The sequence below is a fragment of the Thermobia domestica genome, chromosome 9 (assembly GCF_964235325.1).
Source record: "Thermobia domestica chromosome 9, izTheDome1.hap1.1, whole genome shotgun sequence".
NCBI lineage: Eukaryota > Metazoa > Arthropoda > Insecta > Zygentoma > Lepismatidae > Thermobia > Thermobia domestica.
Window position 1 is genome coordinate 28,214,988 of NC_137462.1, and position 20,757 is coordinate 28,235,744.

Below are 20,757 nucleotides of genomic sequence, written 5' to 3' on the forward strand. Positions count from 1 at the left end.
ACATCCCATATCAACCGTTGACCCATTTTCCATGGAGTTAGGGTAATTCCATCTGGCCGCTTTCCGTCTTCCCGAAACATTCCTGGTGGTTCCAAAATGCTTGGAAAATCAAAGCTCGCCAGTGATCGTTTTATTATGTTGTTCAATTAACCAACCCTTTTTCATTCATTCTGCTTTGGCATGTACAAGTAAATGTATGGCAGATATTTACCCTCAGACGCAAAGCTGCACATATTTGAAAAACTTTGTTATCTAAAAAGGTACCAATTGTTTTAGATGGCGTGACTTGCAACCAAGCACCGGTCTCTTTTTTCTGTAAAGCTTTCATACGCACAGTGTCAGTTATACTTTCAGGAATTACTTCATTATCTATTACTTCCTGTAGTAATATTGCATCCCAAACTTTTTGCAATTCTTTTGTCTCAGGAATTTTACTGTTGTAGATCCCCTTCCAAATTTCCAAAGCCTCATCCATGTGATGTATATCCACGTTGTCAACTGAAATATTTAGAATATTGGAGACAAGTGAACGCACCCCATGGCAAGAGGAAAGGAAGGCTGGTAGGTTCAAGTCCGGTGCTTCCCGTATGTTTAGACCTCCTAGGCGGACTGGAAGGCTTGCTTGTGTCCATTGGATTTCGTTTAGGGAATAGTTGATTATTAGCTGTAATGTCTTTTTCAAGTAATTATCTATCTGTAAAACTTTAGATGGTCTTTTCCATGTTGGAACAGTTCTTAAAAAGTACGTTAGCTTTGGAATGCCGAAGCAATTTTTGAGAAGAAAATAAGCTATGTGATTGGGTAAACTTTTTAGTCTCTCAGTTATTACTTTGAAACTATTCATATATTTCTCGAAATGGAGATCATATCCTTCTTCGTGGAGCGGAGACCCTAATAACAATAATTCATCTGGTTGTAAAATACGTATGCCTGGCAACAGCTCTTTAAATTGGATTTCTACGTCTGTGTCTATTTTACCCGATGTGTAATAGAGTTCACATTTCGATGAATTCACCTCTAGCCCAATTTTCTTAGATTCTGTAAATAAATGCTTCATGTCCTCTATGACTATATTCGGCGATCCTTCTAGGGTTCCATCATCCAGATAAAAGGCGTTCAATTTAGAACAAAGCGCTTGGACTATCGGATGAATAGCCAAACTAAACAACATTGGACCTGCAGGATCTCCCTGTTGGCATCCTGCTTGCGGTGAGATAGTTTTTTCTCCATAAAATAATATTGATGGATAAGCATAGCTTTGCCAAAAAAAAAAAAAAAGATACAAATGTGGCATAAAAGATTTCACTTCTTTTAGCATTGAATCTCTTTCCACCGAATTAAAGGCATTTTTGTAATCAATTTTTAAGATTACTTTGTTTGCGTTTTCATTTCTCTTTATGTATGTCCGTGTGGCATGAATAATAGCTTCATTACCTTTTTTAGTTGCAAACCCCAGTTTGTGTGGTTGTAAGTATTGAGAGCATTGGTTGTAAACGAGCGAAACAGCTATCTTGGATGCTAGTCGTCGAAAAACACATCAAACTGCTATAGGTCTGATTCCGACATCCTTTTTTTCGTAATGCACACAAATTGGGTCCAAAAAGGTATTTCCACACGTCTTGATTTACGTTTCCATTTAAAATGGTGTTAACTAATTTCGTGATTTCGCCTAGTAAAACAGACGCTGATGCTCTTGTAGATTTAGAAATTTCGTCTTTCAGGTGTGGAGTGGATAAGCCATCGATTCCAGAAGCGGAGCCATTCTTAAAATTATGGATTGCTCTTGATACCATGTCTTCATTTACAAGGAGAGAAGATGTCAAGCAGTCTGATTGCTCCGGCATTTCTAAAACTCTGGAAGGAGACGGATGTTTGTTTTGTAGACTAGCAAAAGTTTCCTCACTCGAAGGAGCCAGAGAATCGTCAGATATCAGTAATCTTAAGGCACCTCTTGTATCAAAATCAGCGATTTTGGCTGTAATCAGTTTAGATAAGTCGGGTTTGATCTTCTTACTTGAAGTTGCAGAACATTCTACTACAGAAGACTCTCTTAGATTTTGTTTGACTATGTTAGTGACTGAGGATGTTGTTCGGTTTCTGGGGATTCGTAGATTATGAAAAGCAAAACTGAACAATTTCTTCGAAGAAGTTAAATCATTTTTGTTGGCGCAATCACTAATGATAGAAGAAAGCTTTTCTGCTACAGCACCTCGATTTGTATACATCATCCATTTTAAATACTAGAGTGTCGCAATTAGACCACTAATATGCTGGGAGAAAGTCAGGACATTGAATCTAACAAATATTTCATTATGTACATATTTCAAAACGATGATATTAACTATTTTTCATTATTTGATAGGCAATTGCACTATTGCAGTTCCGTAAATAACGTTTCTTTATTATCAAAAGTACACAATGACGATATTAACTATTAAAACATGTTAAATTTTTATATATGTCCCGTAGAATTTGAAATTACACATTTGGTGTACGAAAAACTGAAAAAAGATTTAAACCGCTTATATTTATGTAGTCAAAATTCATATCCTGTAAAATATGCCTGTACATTGCAAATATATATATATATACTAGCAGCGTTCACCCCGCTTCGCTGCGGTCACCCCGGAACGCAATAAACTTTGTTACTTAGATAATTTTTACTTTTTCGCTTTCAAGTGATATGAAGCGTTCACCCCGCTTCGCTGCGGTCACCCCGGAACGCAATAAACTTTGTTACTTAGATAATTTTTACTTTTTCGCTTTCAAGTGATATGATAAAAACCATAGAAGATTGCAGTAAATCTTAACATTATATCGCCTGTCATTTATGTTAACCCGCCCCGCTTCGCTGCGGTCATCCCGGTGCTGGCATATTGTAAAAGTGTCTGTAAAAATAAGCAAATCAATTAAAAAATTTTAAACAGAAGATTCAAGCTATTTTCCGCTGTATATCGCCTGTCATTTATGTTAACCCGCCGAGTGACACGGTCATGCGGGTTGCATATAAATACGTTTATTTTTACCTATGATGAACTAACAAAGGATTTGTGGACACCTGAATGGTCAATTATCTCAAGACACTGGTAATTAAAAATTAAAGTGATATGATAAAAACCATCTAGGGTCCAAATCCTAATAACCCCCCAAAAATGAAAGAAATTGGTTCAGCCGTATTAGCGTGATGAGCGGACAAAGAATTGTACGTTCTCTTTTATATATATATATATATATATATATATATATATATATATATATATATATATATATATATATATATTGTGTTAACAACTCAGTTTTAACACAGCCAAGTGATCCCAGCATGACTATTTTAGCTTGTCATTTCAACCCTAAGAACCTGATGTTGCGGTTAACAGAAGCCTAGTACTACCGATTTTATAGACTATAGAATTGGTGTTCAGCGGTATGACAGTGGTATAGCCAGAAATATATCACGGAGAGAACTAATGATTGCCATAATGAGGATACGCGCTTTCACACACATGTAGACATACACCAAGCATTGCATATGGTGTCACCGACATTAATGTGGGCCATATGGTCTGCCAGAGAACTTCATGTACTCTTGTGACACGAAGTTTAGCATTTTATTTCAGTGCATAAAGGTAAGGCAAATTGCATATATGACATACTAGAAAGGAGTTACATTCTCTTCAGTATTGAAGTACTGACTAAATTTGCTAAGAAGTACTAAACTAAACTTCCTGACGCTAGAGCCATAAAAGGTTATGGCCACCCAGATGGCTTACGTTAAACTATATGATGAGTGGCCAGCGCACCGATTCCCAGGCACAATTGTTTCTGACTTTCTGTATCTGAGTTCCCTACCTCTTAATTCAGGTGGCTCCTCAATTGTCTCATGATGCTGTGTTAATATAAGAAAATGTTAATGCTCCCAGCGAGGATAGAACCAGGGACCATGCACATCGAGGTCACGCACGCTAATAATACAGCCAAACGGAAGCTAAATACTAACAATAAAATTTAAACATCCACTTTCTTTTCTTTTCTTTTCTTTCTTTTTTTTTTTAATGCTCTTTATCCGCACCCACAAATGGTAAATTGTTATGACAATGGAAACGGAAAAGAGTTTCGAAATATTAAGAACACAGTATAGAACTAATCTGCTGAAATGTCATGTTAAGGATAAAGCTTATGGGAAGTAAGTTCTTCTTTAAATATATCCGTGCAAAGCTTTTCCGTTTTTCATGACAAATTATGTATATACAAGAGTCGTAACGTGTCTATATAAAGGTAGGAGTCGCAAATGGAACATACTACATGAAAGCAGAATCCATTTCGGCATCGCTGACTAAAGGAAAAAATGAAATCTTTAAGTTTTACGTCCCACGATTATGCCGGTTAGGCTAAAGGAGACTGACTAAAGGAGGAAATGATTCAGCGCCCTGCTTACACTATTAATACTGATTAATCATCGACTTCATTACTCTCATTTACCTAACTGGATGCACATAGTTGCTATTTTATTAACCTACTATGCTATAGCATACCTATCTAAGAATGATCTTATTATTATTTTGTCGATTTTTCTCTATTTTTACTTTCGAGCGATGATAGGAGAGAAGAAAGTTCGATGATCGTGAAAAAAAAAGTCGAATTCGAGATTTCAACTAATTTCACAGCCGCTACATGTCGAAAAACAGATTATTGTATGTCTGTTCGTTTGTCTTAAGATAAAGATGTTATCTTGCCTAGAGGTCATACCGTTCAACGTATCGAGGCCAAATTTAAAACTTAAAGTTGTTATAAGATTCCTTAGGGTACTTTTTGAATTTTCTTCGTACTACAAAGAAAGAAGGTAGTTTTCTAAAGGATGAAAATTAACGATTTTCTCATAAACGGCTCTAGTGAATTCGTTCCTATTTCAGAAATCAATGTTAACTAACAACTCTATAATATCGCATAAATTGGTTTTCCAGGATGGGGGGGGGATCAGGAAGAGGTAGTTTATTCTTGGGACTGAGTTTTCCAGATTATTTTCTCAAAAACGAGTCGGGCGATTTTGTTCGTATTTTGCAAATAAATACTTTTAATAACCTGACAATATGACATAACTCATTTGTCTAAAAAAAAAAAAAAAAAAAAAATCACAATACATAGTTTCTTCTCAGGGATGAGTTTTTTCCCGGTCGACTTTCTCAAAAACGAGTCAGACAACTTTGTTCCCATTTCATTAAAAGATGTTTTATTAATAACCTAAAAATATGGCATAACTCATTTGCCCTAGAAAAATTCACAAAATCATTTGTCACGAAAATATTACAAAAGTAGTTATTATTATTATTATTATTATTATTATTATTATTATTATTATTATTATTATTATTATTATTATTATTATTATTATTATTATTATTACAGTGAAACCTCTATAAAGCGGACAGCCGTGGGGAATCAAAAATTGTCCGCAATAGAGAGGTGTCCGCCTTAGAGAGGTTTCAATATTTTCTTACGTAAATTAATAAACAAGGTAATATGCAATTAGAAAAAATATATTTTTGCATGAATTACGTATTTATGAATATTAGCAAAATGTTAGTGTACCTGCATTATTTTGCTCCATCCAATTCGAGGCACAACATGGGAATAAGATGTTATAGTTCTCTGCACTTTACACTGATCGCTACTTACTATGTTTTCGGTGTATTGCTTTAATTTGTGAGTTAATTGTAGTCCAGCACTGACTTTTTTAAAAGACAATATGCGTACGCGTGGTCAAAAATACCAAACTTGGCTTCTGTTTGGTTAGAGATTCCAGCGGGTACAGTAGAATGATGTGTCATTCCAAACAGTGGGCAACTGTCAATCACTTTTGTTTCTGAAACAGATTTTTTGGGAGTGGAATGCAAGCAAAGGATATAAGGGTGTTTTGAAACAGAGACCCTTCCTCTGGGTTGCTGAATAGACAGTTGAGGAAGCAAAATGTTGTCACGCCCACATGTTCTTCCTTGGTGACATACGTATGAATTACTAAAAGTGTATTTTTACTGCACTTTCCAACTTGTGTCTAGAGAGAGTGTCCGTAATACCGAGGTAAATAATACCTATAAAAGACAAGAAAGACTGTCCGTGTCCGTACTAGAGAGTGTCCGCTTTAGAGAGGTTTGCCAATATGTTTTTTCCTATTACAGTGTTTGGGGATTACAAAATATGTCCGTTATGCGAGGTGTCCGCTTTATAAAGGTGTCCGTTAGTAGATGTTTCACTGTATTATTATTATTATTTCATGAAATACGACTCATGCAATTTTATCGTTATCTCATAAACAAATACTTCCTACGGTAAGTAACCCTTAGATATGATGATCATTTGTCACTAGGAAGTCCACAAATGGTAATTAACGCTTTAGGCTAAGTTTTCTTCGAACAAACTTTTCTGAAAACATAAATATTTCAGTAACAACCAGCAGCATAACATAATTTATTTTAAGAAATTAAAGCCAGAAATTTAAGCGCGGTGCTCCATGTCTTTTATTTACACACATAAAAGCGACACCAAATAAACGGACTTCTTAAAATTTGTTTGTCTTTTCGTATGAATAGTTTACTGGCTCAGGTTCGATTCTCGGTGGGAACACTCGGTCAAAAATGTGTAAAAAGCATTTTTGAGGCCAACCCTCCTGATTAAGGTTTTCCTGGGTTTTCCTCGTTCCTACCAGGCAAATGGTACCTAAATTATAGCCAAAGGACGTCATCTCTTATACGTGATGGGCTAACTTGGCCATAGGTGCCGAAAGCCCAGAAATCTAATTGTTAATCCTAACCAAGTGCAAATAATAATAATTCGTGTAATACAGTGTTCGAAGTGTGGAAAAAGCAGAGGCGGTATGTTTTATTACGATTTTGACTCGACATATCGCCTATCTAAATGTTGAAATACAGTGAGAGTATGATGCCTAAAAGATTGCATTTCTATTTACATAATGACTGAAAACCACTGGAGAGCTTCTCTTTAGTTACGAAGGCGACATGGAGACACTTTGATCCCTCGCCAACGACTATCTGCAACAATTAAATCCCCTTGTGTTGTATTCTAGAGAATCAGACACGAAAATGCTCAGAAACAGAGTTTTTATATTAATTTCCTGCGGGAAAACTCCCAGACCCCATTCGAATGAGGGGTATTCCAAATCCCTGGAAGAACCGCCCCCCACAGCTGACAGCCCTTAAATTTGCCCATGCTCAAAACACGACGTTTATATCAATTAAGACAAGAAGACATGTACATACATACGAAAGAGACAATTGAATATGGTATATCAAAATATAAACTAGATGAACTTCGAAGACGCCTCATTTTAAAAACAAAAGCTAAGGAAAAGATAAGAAAAATGTCGGTGTTGTTAACTTAGAAATTATTTCCACATAAGAAATAAAAATTTTTTACGTGGAAAGCTATTCGTCAATTCCTGTGTATAAAAATTGGTTTATTAAAAGTATTTAGCATCTACTCTTCAGTGACTACTCTTGATCACCGAAAAACCAGAGATGGTATGCCTTCATCACTGAAAAACCAGAGGCGGTATGGCATACCACCGCATACCGTCTCACTTCGACCACTGGTGTATATATATATATATATATATATATATATATATATATATATATATATATATATATATATATATATATATATATAATCTATGGATGGTGAGTTATTAATGCTTTCACATTCAAAAAGAGGACTTCCGGTTCGCTTTTAGTGTGTAAAAGCCCAGCTCCTCCTGAAAAAAAGTATTCCGCCTTCCCCCAAAGAAAAACTTGCTGAGTACATTCCTGACCCCTATATAAGATATTAAAGTATAAGCCATTTATTATTTAAGCCATTTATAAAATTATGGCTATTGAACAATAGAAAAATATAATTATCCATTCTTTTATTTAAAAAAAAAATATTTTCCAGTTATCCCCAGAAACAGTTGAGCACAGTTTGAATAGAACTAATATTACTTCTTCTGGTTTGGAAACTACCACCTTTGCTGTTGTATCCCCTACCAATAGAACTTACAATGAGAGTAGCTGGAATGGAGATGAACCAAAATATACTTCTGCAGCCACAGAATACTTCAAGTAAGTATTTATTATTTTTAGACGATTTTATGAAAGTATATAGCATGTAATAAAATTTCAATTGGAAGTCAAGTTAGTCGAGAAAAGATTCTGAAACTGTGGAAACCGGAGTATTTTCTTATTTGTTAATGGATTTATTAATCTAGTGAGAAAATGTAGTATTTAGCCTACTATCCCGGCATTCAAGTTATTAATTTAACACTTAAAATCGTACCGTTTACTGTTCTTACAATGAATAGCTATGAAGACGTAACATTTACTATTCTGTCAATGGACTTAATAGTTTAGCTGTAAAAAAAAAGCATACCACTCACTGTCCTATCAATGGATTTATTAGTTTAGCTGTGAAAAACGTTCCATTCATTACCCAATCAGTAGATGTATTAGTTTAGCTGTGAAAAACGTTTCATTCATTATCTAGTCAATAAATATACTAGTTTAGCTGTGAAAAACGTATTATTTACTTTTTTTTTTAAGTTTATACATGGAAGTTCGTCGGAATCGTAATATACAAATTATGGATGCGTTAAAATATCAAATAATACTTTCGACAAAGAGGATACTTTTAAATATTTAGGATTAACATTAACTAGCCAAAACTATATTCACGAAGAAATGAAATGATTAAAAACAGGAAATCTTGTTATTATTCAATTAAAACTCTTTTGTCTTAGCGTATTCTGTCGAGCAATTTGAAATTTAAAATATATGAAACGATTATCATGCATGTTGTTCTGTATGGTTGCGAAACATGGTCACTTAATCTGAGAGAAGAATGTAGACTGAAAGTATTTGAGAACAAGATCCTGACTGTGAGACAAATATTCGGACCCAAGAGGAACGGGAATGGGGGATGGTGGAAACTTTATAACGACAAACTGCATAGTTTATACCGTTTACTAAGCATCGTTAATGTCATCAAGTCTAGGGGGCTCTGGTGGGCAGGTCATGTAGCCAGAATGAAAGAAAGTAGAAACGCTGTCAAAGTTTTAACTGGAAATCCAATCGGATAAAGACCATTAGGATGATCTAGGCGCAGATGGGAGGACAATATTAAGAAGGACCTCACAGAAATAAAAATACAAAGTAGGAACTGGATCCAGTTGGCTAAGAATAGAAGTAAATGAAGAGCTTTTATGAACGCGGCGTTGAACCTCCGGGTTCCACAGATCATCGCGTTAGTGATATTCAATGAGTTTTAAGTATTCTTTAAATAAAATTATTAGGCTAGTTTAGCTGTGAATAGCTTAGTTTAAGTATCTATTCTTTCAGTGAAGGTATTATTAGTTTTGCTGTGAAATCGTCGTATTGACAATTGAACTTAATAACTAAACCAGAGATGGGCATTTTTGCAAACCCTCACTCACCCTCAGCCACCCTCACTCTCAATCAACTCCCTCACCCTCAGCCACCCTCACCGTCAGTTGACTCCCTCACACTCACCCTCAATCGACACCCTCACACACGCCCTCAGCCATCCTCACCCTCACTCTCAATCGACTCCCTCACACACGCCCTCAGCCACCCTCACCCTCAATCGGCTCCCTCAACCTTACCCTCAGACATCCTTACCCTCAGTCGACTCCCTCACCCTCATCTACCAAAATGAGGGTGAGTGAGGGTGAGGCCGGCTCTCTTGAGAGCAAAAATGAGTGAGGGTGGCCATCTCTGAATTAAACTATGGGGAAGTACATGTAGTATTGACTATTCTCTCAACTAATTTATTAATTTGGAGAGAAAGGTGTGCGAATTAAGGAAGCAATATACATGGTTTACCAGTTTAGTAATAAGGCAGGCAATAAAACAAAGAAAGTTGTTTGGATTTTTCAATTACACTTTTATAATAATTCGTATACAGGGATAAATATTTATATTATTTATTTTTTTAAACGTTTTTCTTCGTTTTAATTAGGAACGCAGATGACTTTGTTATTAGACTATAGAGCCATCCCTCCTCTAATCATCTTTCTTCTTTTTTTTCTAGTCGCTTGATTTTGGAACTCCATCAAAGCCAGGGAATTCATGATCTAGGAACAATCAAATGGGACTTAGCTTTGTGCCTCCTCGCTGTTTATGTTATTTGCTACTTCAGTTTATGGAAGGGAATCTCCACTTCGGGAAAGGTAAGTGAATATAACGTTATTTATAGTGGCCGTTATTTCGTTAGGTGGTAGAACCGTTGAGTGTATTTGCTTTGTTATCCTTTTCACTGTGGCCATTATTTCGTTAAGTGATAAAAGGGTTGAATATATTTGCTTTGTTACCCTTTTCGCTGGTCTAGTGACTAGCGATGGTGCCCTTCACGCACGAGGTCCCGACTCGAATTCTCAGTGGAACAGCATCAAACACACTACGATAGTTCAAATCTTATTTTTAACTGTGTCATCCCATTTTTCTTATACATACATCATCTTGTTTAGAAAGTGGGCCAAATTTGAATAAGATGACCATACTTCCGGATTAATCGGGATTGTCCCGTTTTCAGAATCCAAAACATTGCCCCGATTTTGTTTAAATAATACACACATTTTTTCCCCGATTTTTTACTACAACTTGTATTAACACAATGATTAACTTAAACTAAACAGCAGTGGTGGCTCATGAGTTGTCACATTGCTAAAAAAAAAAAAAAAAAAAAAAAAAAAAAAAAAAAAAAAGTTACGAACTAAGGCTATATTGCTAAAATAAAAATGGTCACATATCGTTACAATCTGCAAACAGGAAAAGCACATCTTTTAAATTTAGTTCCCTTATATTGTGACTTCCCTCAAGAGACGCTACTGCCGATTAAATTAACAATTTTATGTTAAGTGAATTATAAAGAGTATAGGACCTACATGTAAAAAAGTATGTTGATCTGTAAAGTTTTCAGCTCAAAATACTAGAGTGCCTACAGATTTTGGGAGACCTATAGATGTGCCATGTGCCTGCGATTAATTGACAAAACCACAAAAGAACGGGAAACATTTTTCATAAAGCATAGTCAACTTGATGCGTGTGCAAAGATTTTTTAACTTTTTTTTTTTAAAAAAAGTGTTTGGCATTTAGCTATTGGTGCTAGAGCCATCCTAAATTCGAATCACTATTGTTTTCTGCATTTTAATTTTGTCACTTTGCTTAAAGAGATTCAGAAAGCAATGACGTATCGTGCTTATTGTTTAAATATTGTTCAATATTTAAACAAACAAAATTTTGCCTATTGTCGAGCTCTTCGGTTCTTAACCTCTTCACGGATATGGCATCAAATGATGCCACATATTTATCGGGAAAATAATCCGAATTTTTTTCACGAAGAAAAGTGCGAACTGAAGGTAAGTAAAACCAAGTGCTTCACAATATTATTTTTACTTACCTTCAATTCGCACTCTTCTTCGTGAAAAAAAAATCGGATTTTTTCCCGATAAATATGTGGCATCATTTGATGTCATATCCGTGAAGAGGTTAAGTTACCATTTTTAAATTAGTGGTCATCGCACCTTTCCTTACGTCTTGCACATCTTAGGCGGCGCCAGGATTTTGGTAATGTGGATGCAGGTTGGGAACAGATAAGACAGTAAAAAATATTAACATGGTACGCAATAAAAACTTTTATTTGCATATTTAAAGAAACTTCATACTTCGGTACACGGGTATGTAAGTTATGGATTTATCAAAGAAATATCAAAATTTTTAGGAGTTCAAGGTTACTTTATTTGCAATGGCATCAATTACAAGAGCTTTTATGAGGACATTCTTCTGTTGAATGGAACCATGACTTTAAATTCTTCAATATCTATGCTCACTGAAAACGATTTTTCAACAGAAAGCAAAATTATGAAGTTGAGTCTCTGTTGAAGCATAGTTGATCTTAGTTTGGACTTGTCATAATTGATCTTCTAGAAATTCCGTTCGCATGAGCAACTAGTAACCGAAGACGGTCTGGCAACACATCCTAACATTGTTGGCAGAACGCTCTGCATTATTGAGCCTTAAGATCTCAAAAATAATCCCTAAGTTTTACTTAAAAAAAAAAAAAAAAAAAACGCTGTTTGATAGCAAGTAACTTATGAGAGACTTAAGAAGTCACTCAAATATATCCAAACATAGGAAACAATAAGTATACAAAATAGAAAGGATTATTGTAGGAAATCTGAAAATTGAAGTTAATGTGGGTGCACCTGCACCCACTGCACCCATTGTGGCGCCGCCTATGTTGCATAGTACAATAATATTCATAGAACAGTCTATAAAAAAATTAATGGAATTTTTAGTTTAACGTCTCACAATTATGTCCTTTAGACTAAAGGAAACATGTGATTAACGAAAAAGTGAATTATTGTGAAATTAAAATTTTGTGCTGCTCTTCCACGGGGAATTGAACCCCGGAGTTCGTGCATGAAAAGGTACACGCCCTATCCATTAGACTAGCAGGAACATTCTAACATTGTTTCAAAAGTATTCGAATGTCTGTGGAATATTTCTATATCATCAATACTACATTATATAGCATTTAAAAAACGTGCTATCTGGATTAAATAATTTATTGTTATTTGATTTTTAAGAACTGATACAAAATAGTTCCGTAATATGTAATAGAGGTTAACTTTTTCATTAAGTGAACTTTAGGTGAACGTATTTAGTTTTGATAGCTTGTATATATAAAAAACTATTAAATTGGTTTCTGTATTTGAACCTTTTTGGCTTAAATTTCGAAAGGAGAAAAGGAGCAAAGAAAAAAAAAGTGATTTAAATCAATGCTGACCCTCCCGCCCCTCGCATAAGTCCACTTGTGTGATGTGTGGTTAGGGTTTGGATTCCGATGACTGAAAAAATTTAGAAATATGCATGTATTTATGCCTCAAAAGTGGCAAAATTTAACCCAAAACATAATCTTTTAAAAAAGTATAACTTCACACTACTGGTGCATTTGACTTTTAGGCATCTTGAAATTATGCTCATAATGATGAGGAGTTTCTTTCAGACAAAAAAAAAAAAAAAAAAAAAAAAACGAAAAATTCGAAAAATATCCCTCTGCAGAGAGAGAAAGAAAAGAAGAAAAAAGTCACTCATAAGTACCAGTGATGGTTTGAGGGAGTAACGTAGTATTTGAAGTTTCTACCACACTTCATGGTAGAGACCTGCATGGGCCGGACTCGGCCCGAGGCCCGAAACCCTGCCCGGCCCGCGGGCCGGGCTTGGGCGGGCCGACTCTGTTATTTCTTTGGGCCGGGCCGGGCTTGGGCGAGCAGACACTGATTTCTCTTCAGGTCGGGCCGGGCTGGGGCCAATTAATTGCAATAATTATTGACTTTCGTTAAACGATAATTAGAATAAAGGCAAACGTTGAAGAAGTGTGTCCGTGAAAAATGTTACAAAATGAAACTTTTAAAATTTATAGGGCCCGGGTCGGGCTTGGGCCAAGAATTTTAAAAAACGTATCGGGCCGGGCCGGGCCGGGCTCGGACCGAAAATCTTCAAAACTTTTCGGACCCGGGCTGGGCCGGGCCTAGGCACATTCGGGCTGGATTGGGCTCGGGCCGAAAAATTCGGCCCGTGCAGGTCTCTACTTCATGGCTTCTCCCATTTTGGGATGGGTATGTACTCTACCTTAAAGGACCTTCTTGAAAACTTATAACTGGACTGTGATTGCAAGGACTTGGCGATAATGCTTGGGGAGGAGAGGTAGACAGATAGACAAATAGATGTGAGTCGGCGAAATCTCTTTCGAAGTGGTTGATGCCATGTAAAGTGAAGAACCGTTAACCCTTACACTATAGTATTCTTTCAAATGCTATTACAATATCTCGAATATTTCTAAGAAGTGAAGTTCCAAAGAACTTCATCGCCAACATTGGCATATTAAGCCAAACTCGATTAAAATAAGACCAATAATATTATTTTTGTATCACTTCATTCCCAAATATAGCCTAAATTAAAACGGTTAAAAATATGCATTTACAACACTAAAAAAGTATTTTTGTGTTCACAAGAATCAGAAATATATTTGTATTTAATTAAATATGTAAAGAAAAAAGAAAAAAAAGATGCCAAATCAAAATATGATATCTCATAGAAATCCAAGCCTTAGTGATTACAAATCGTATAAATCTGTAATGAACCAATGTTGGCTACTAAAGTAGTCATTCTGAGGACTTACTGTTACCAATACGAAACGTGATGACCATTATGTATTATTTCTTTTCTTTTAAAAGAAATACTGTATTTTTATTTCAGGTTGTGTGGTTTACTGCTTTGTTTCCTTACGTTGTTCTTCTGATTTTGTTAATTCGTGGTGTGACCCTCCCAGGCGCTGCAGAAGGAATCCGTTATTATTTGTCACCAAATTTCTCAGCTATCACGAAGGCAGAGGTAAGTAATTCATAACATTTGATTGCATAAATTATGAAATGTTCGTTAATATTTCTTTCCTTATGTTAATACAAACACAAAAGGTACTTCTAGAATGGTGATAGCACTTTGATCTTTATATTGTCTTATATTCAATTTTCATTACCATTATTTTGGATAACATAATAAGTAGCAGTGTCATGTGTACAACACGCTAAGAAGTTTGGTTTGTGTGACGTAATATTTTCTCAATATTCAAACCGGAAGTGTTAGTAGATTTCTATTATTTCTAGTTTTATTACATAAATTAGAGGGAATATGTTCTTAGCACATCTTCAAGTCCAAAATTAATAATAAAAAAAGCTGTTTCGAGAAAACCGCTTCTCGCTATCTATTACCGTTTTTACTCTGTGGCGATGAACGTTAAGACCGTAAGTGGTTCAGTTCTGACACTTCTGGTTTCAATGGTTTCACTTCTGGTTTAACAGAGAAGATGGTAGCAGGCTCGCTCAATAAGTCCTTAAAGAAATCACTTTGCAATGATTTTTTTCTTCAACATAATCTTCTTTTAGCTCGACAAGGGGGGCGCAGTGACTCAGTGGTAGAGCGTTCACCTCAGGTGCTTGGGGTCATGGTTCGATCCCAACTCACCCGTGTGGACTTTGTGGTGGATAAACACCGTGCTCGTGGGTTTTCTCGGGGTTCTCCCGTTTCCTCCCACTTTCTTATAATATAAACTAAAAGCACGTAGTTAATGCTTTCTTAATGTCAATACCAATAAAAGCTGGAAATTTTACTAGAAACTTGATACAAGTATCCTTGTGTATATAACATGTATTAGTGGAAGTGTCAAACCAGAAGCAAGAATCAAAACTTTGTTGATGTCTGGGAAGGAAGGACGACGAAACCCAAGCCAAGGTACACGCATCGGAAATACGAGTCGAATGTAGATGTTTCGCACCTCTCATTACGTAAGTTCTTAAGTACTCTTCTAAAAGAGAGGAATCTCTACATGCGATTGAAATGGAAAGAATCACTGGCGGACATGAAGTCAGAACAAACAAAAAGCATGCCGGTGTTACAGAGAACTGAGCAATATTTGTACAAATACAAACTTAATAATATAATTACTTTGTTAAAGGAAGTTGCATACAATTTTAAATTCTAAATTTGGTGATTCTGAGAAAATTAATTTTTTTCAACAGAATTCCTATGAGTCAGATAACATACGCAGGAATTTTTGGAAGGATCTAAATTCAATATGAGCCTAAATTACATTAACATTTGTAAGATCCCCCTAAAATTAGCCTAAATTTACACAAAAGTTAGGATTTCCGGATACTCTCCCCTTCCTGTGATTCAGTCTGTAAGTGGATTTCTCAGGAATGCTGTGAAACAGACTTATTTGTTGACGCTGAATACTTTGAAATAAATTTCAACTAAAAATTTGAGTAATTATTTTTCATATTATTATTATTATTATTATTATTATTATTATTATTATTATTATTATTATTATTATTATTATTATTATTATTATTATTATTATTATTATTATTATGTTGTAAGTTGAATACATTATCATGAATACATTTCATTCTATCATGAATACACACTAATATAATTCTGTAATTGTCTCAATAATATTTTAACCAGTTTATTCTATTGCACGGTAACTACACTACGGCACTTCGAGTATAAGATCACAAAATTCAAAGTACTTTTTAAAAATCAAAGTTTTATTTTATATTTTCTATGTGAACTAATTCTCCCCTTTTCTTCATTACGAAGTATCTTTTATTTTTTACACCGATACATCCCTTACAGTCACAAGTTCTAGACCTATTTGGAGTATGTTGTAACAGAATCGATATGTATAAGAACGCATATTACTGATGTTATATAAACACAAGGTATGCAAAAACCAACATATCTTCATTCAGAACTGTAGCCAGCAATTGTTCTATGGAGACATGACTCAATGTGTTACTAACTAAATTAAGAAAGAAGAATGTTATATTTCAACTTTGACTAACTTGACAAATAGTTATTGGAAAACTGTTAACAAAACAAACTGACATCAAAGAAAACAAAAAAAGTACAAATATTTCTGGAAGTTCCATTTCAATATCGTGAACAGGCAATCCACCAATCAGAGATAAGGATTTTTTTTTTTTTACATTTGCTAATTATGGCCAATCATAAACAAGCATTTGTTTACATCTTTCAGATGGTTAATTCTTTTACCATTGAGAAGTATGTTTTTCTTGTCAAGGGTTAAATACTACATTATTATAACACTTTAATTCCACATAACTGAAGAGTTTTTATGTACAGCATCTTACTGTGCCTATACTACTACTTGTTATTTAGACTATGAACAGAGATCGGTAAATTAATTATACAGTAAAAGCAGGGGCGGATCCAGGACGGACTTCTGAGGGGAGGGGGGGCGGTGGGTTGTAATACTGCTACTTAGAGCTAGTTTTAAGAGCTCCAAACTCTGATATCGGTTTTCGATCGCCCCCCTGGATCCGCCACTGAGTAAAAGAATGATCTTCTTCGTATTTGCTTATATAATATGCAACCTAATTTATTAGGTCCTATTTTTCCAATTTATATATTTATGTTACTCTTATTCTTAATATGTCAACTTCTGTACGAGGAAATGTTGAGTGAATTACCTTAACATTAAAGATCACTTTTTGAAAAATACAAACTTTCCTATTACTATTTTAAAGAAATTTCCATGTCATGAAAGAGAATCAATCCACGTTTTGGCATGAGCAATTGTATATCTTTAACTATTACTGTTCAGTGAGCTGCATGCTCGTAAAGAGAAAGATGAGATCTCCTCGGTGAAGCTGTAAACGGCCAACAGATATCGCGTAGATATACTCGTAGTAATATAATGATGGTCTATGATTGCTAATTTAATTTCAGAGAAGCTGAAACGATATAAGAGAATCAAGATGTCCTGAAAGCAACTATAATTATCGGGAAAATAATTAGCATTAAATTTCCCGTTAAATTTTAATATCTCTTTTTTTGCAAAGATGAGGCAGAAAGGAAGTTAGGCAGAACAGGAATTCCTCTTCTGCCTAAAGATAAGATAAAAATTATGTTACAAAGTGCTGGAGGGTCATTAGGCAGAACAGGAAAACACTGACAGTGATGATGAGAAATGGATGAAATGGTAGAGTGAAGAACGTGAGAGGAAACGGGAGAACCCTGAGAAAACCCACGCACACAGTGTTTGTCAATCACAAATCACTTGGTGCGAGCTGGAATCGAACCAAGGACCCCATGCATCAGAGGTGAACGCTCTACCACTAAAGCTACAGTGGTCCATTAAGAGATTTAGAGGAGAAACTAAATAATACCCATCAACCGGCTCAATCGGTACAGAGTAACCAACAGACTTTTTTAAAACCTAAGTGACCGATATTAGTCAAAAATTAAACACGAAACTAATTTAAACTGTAATACCATATTTTCATCTGAAACAACTATAACCCACAAACGCCCCTTGTGCCACCAGTGACCCACTTTCTTTTTCACTACGTTACATGGGCTTTATCATTCATTTAGCCAAACCCCCGTTGTTCCACTTCAGGCACACTACCCGTTCTCTTGTACGAATTTCATTTAGTTTTCTTCTCAGGTTTTCGATGTAACACGGTATTGTTCAATGCAGTTGCTAACGAATAAAACTGGTCTTGGGCGTTTGTGGGATAAACAAGTGAGTGTTGTTCCTACATCTAACATGTCATTCTATCTTCAACCAACGTATCTGCTAACTAGGCGTTACACGTAACGACATACAAATCTCATCCACATTAAAAAATACATCAAAATTAAAATTTGTTTCTAAATACAATTATTTCTATATAAAAAATACCAAAATAAGACGGTAATTCAAAAACACCGTTAGTAGTACAAAAGTCTCATATAAGATAAAACTACATTCCATAGCACACACTACAAGAGCTTCATGTTGGAGACAAGGGCGCCCATCAAAGGGGGCAAAGTGGGGCGCTCGCCCCCTTTAAAGGAAATTGTGCTTCGGAAGATCGAAAACCCAATAGATATTTTAGAATAGTTACCGCAAAATTTGAGACTACATTTGAAATGTCGCTTATACTTGCCCCCTCTTGGAAACCACAACATGGGCGCCCTTGGTTGGAGATTAGCTAGTCATTTACGCCATTATATCGATTACAACCTCGAAAACCAAGGCAAAAAATTTGTTTCAAATCTCGATTCAAGACCATCAACTACCCAAGGCGGATAATATTGGGTACTTCAACTACAGTATACGAATCGCGAAATACGATAACAATGCGAAAATGTGAATAAGTACCATTTTTATTCTTCTGTTACAAAATTAATTGTTAATATGTTAATTTAAACACAAAATATAAATAACTTTTACATTCACATATGACATATTGTGAGAAAGCATTTTGGATTTTCCAACAGCTTTGAACTTCCAATGTTCATAATGAAAATTTTATGGCTGAAAGGGCCTATATCAAAAGATTTAAAATTTAAAAATAAATGGGTTAAGTGATTAAAAGCAATATTATGTTTTCCAGAGCAACGATCCATGAAAACTATGAGCTATATAATATAAATGCCACATTATTTCTTTGTCTTTTTATTTTCCCGCCAATAAGAGAGAAAAGAAACAGGGTTGGAAAACATTACTAAAAATGTGATACATCATAAAAATTCAAGAAATACGTAATAGGACATAAAAAAAAGAGTCTGTACTTTCATTTTAAAAAAAACTATAGAAACGAGAAAGCACTTGAGTACACCATTAGTCAGGGTTGGGTGGTCCTACAAACCTTAGCACGTCCCCGAATAAAGAGCCTAGGTTTAAAGAAGGAGAAAAAAGGCGGGAAAAAAGAAGAAAAGAAAGACACTACCTCTAGAAGCAAGTTCTGTGCTTTCTGTCTCCCATAAAGAATATCTTTTCAGCGACTGAAGAATTAGAATTGGTGCACTTTGGCATAAAATGGTCTTGAGTAACTGGCGGAACTGTTCTTAAAGTGGCGGCGTGGCGGAGGGAGGATTCGAAAAATGCGTAAGCTAAAGGGTTGGGGGGAGGGGATATTGTCGTTGTAAGAGTGAAAGGAATGAGAAATTGATTTTTCTGCTTTCTTCTCTTGGTATTCAGATTGAGCATGGTGCAAGGAAAAGGGGGAGGGTTGCAGAGCGTGGAATGAGGGGCCAGTCCTGGATGCTGTATAAAGAGGTGACATGGCTAAAGAAGCAGGCAGTGTTGCAACTTTTAAACAAAGATTTAGAAACTTGAATTTGATAGATATTTGTGGCTTTCTGTTTGTTTTATTACTTTTATGTTCTTCTTGCTTTTGAAAACCATTCATGTTACTGCTTACAAAGGGTTATGGGTAGGCCCGTATCCAGGGGGGTCTAAGGGGGCCGGGCTCCCTAAATTTTTGCTGCCCCCTAAAATTTTCACGTAGCCTTGCAAATGAACTATAATATGGTTGGACCAGGCCCCCCTAATTTCAGCCGGCCCCCCTTCATTTTTGGGCTGGCTACCGGCCTGGTTATGGGTAAATACACGACTTTTAGATACGAGGGCTGTCCGGAAAGTAACAGACGTTTTGAAATAAAGAAATATCAGAATGAGCAAACCAAATTGTATTATATATATTTGAAAGGTACACTCTTAAGCTACAGTGTGTTCGTAAAGTTGAGCAACCCAAAGTTTGACTTCGTATATCTTTTGATCTAAGAATGATAAAGACCTGAGACTTGAAACAAATGTAAGCATGTTCTATGTAGATATTTTCGAGATCATGACCAATGCTGGAACTTGTAACGTTTTTGTGTAGTAAGGAAATAAATTACCGTAAGTGTAAAATAAAAAAAAAAAAAAAGGTGCAAAATGAAGAAAATCAATATTCAGTTGCAGAAAACTTATTTCCTGCGCATGAATTGCTGTATCAACATTTCGTATTTTGCTCGACCCTACTAATTCTCTCCATTCTTCTCCAGACCCACATTTCGAAAACTTCCAGTCTTACTGAAAAGTAGTTTGTAACAACATAATCAATAACAAATACAACACAAACTTATATTGTAAATTGATCCTATATGAGATCTTATTCCATGCTTCTTTCAGGCTGGTAGAAATAGGGCTATTTTTTAAGGTTGGTGTAAAGGGACAAGTTTTGCCAATAGATGTCACGACAGTCTTCGTATCTCTCTCATGTATTTCTTTTTTACCTTTCACGAAATTACACAATTTCTCTTACAAATTTCAAACTAGAGACTTCGAATT

General features: G+C 35.4%; 1 protein-coding gene across 1 annotated transcript in view; it reads left to right on the forward strand.

The window, feature by feature from the left end:
- The window catches only part of DAT (Sodium-dependent dopamine transporter), a 188,216-nt gene that overhangs the window by 139,117 nt on the left and 28,342 nt on the right, over positions 1 to 20,757 (forward strand). The window contains exons 5-7 of the mRNA XM_081770816.1: positions 7,945 to 8,111; positions 10,096 to 10,234; positions 14,325 to 14,459. Of these exons, the coding sequence (XP_081626942.1) occupies positions 7,945 to 8,111; positions 10,096 to 10,234; positions 14,325 to 14,459 (441 nt within the window). The remainder of the gene's footprint in view (positions 1 to 7,944; positions 8,112 to 10,095; positions 10,235 to 14,324; positions 14,460 to 20,757) is intronic.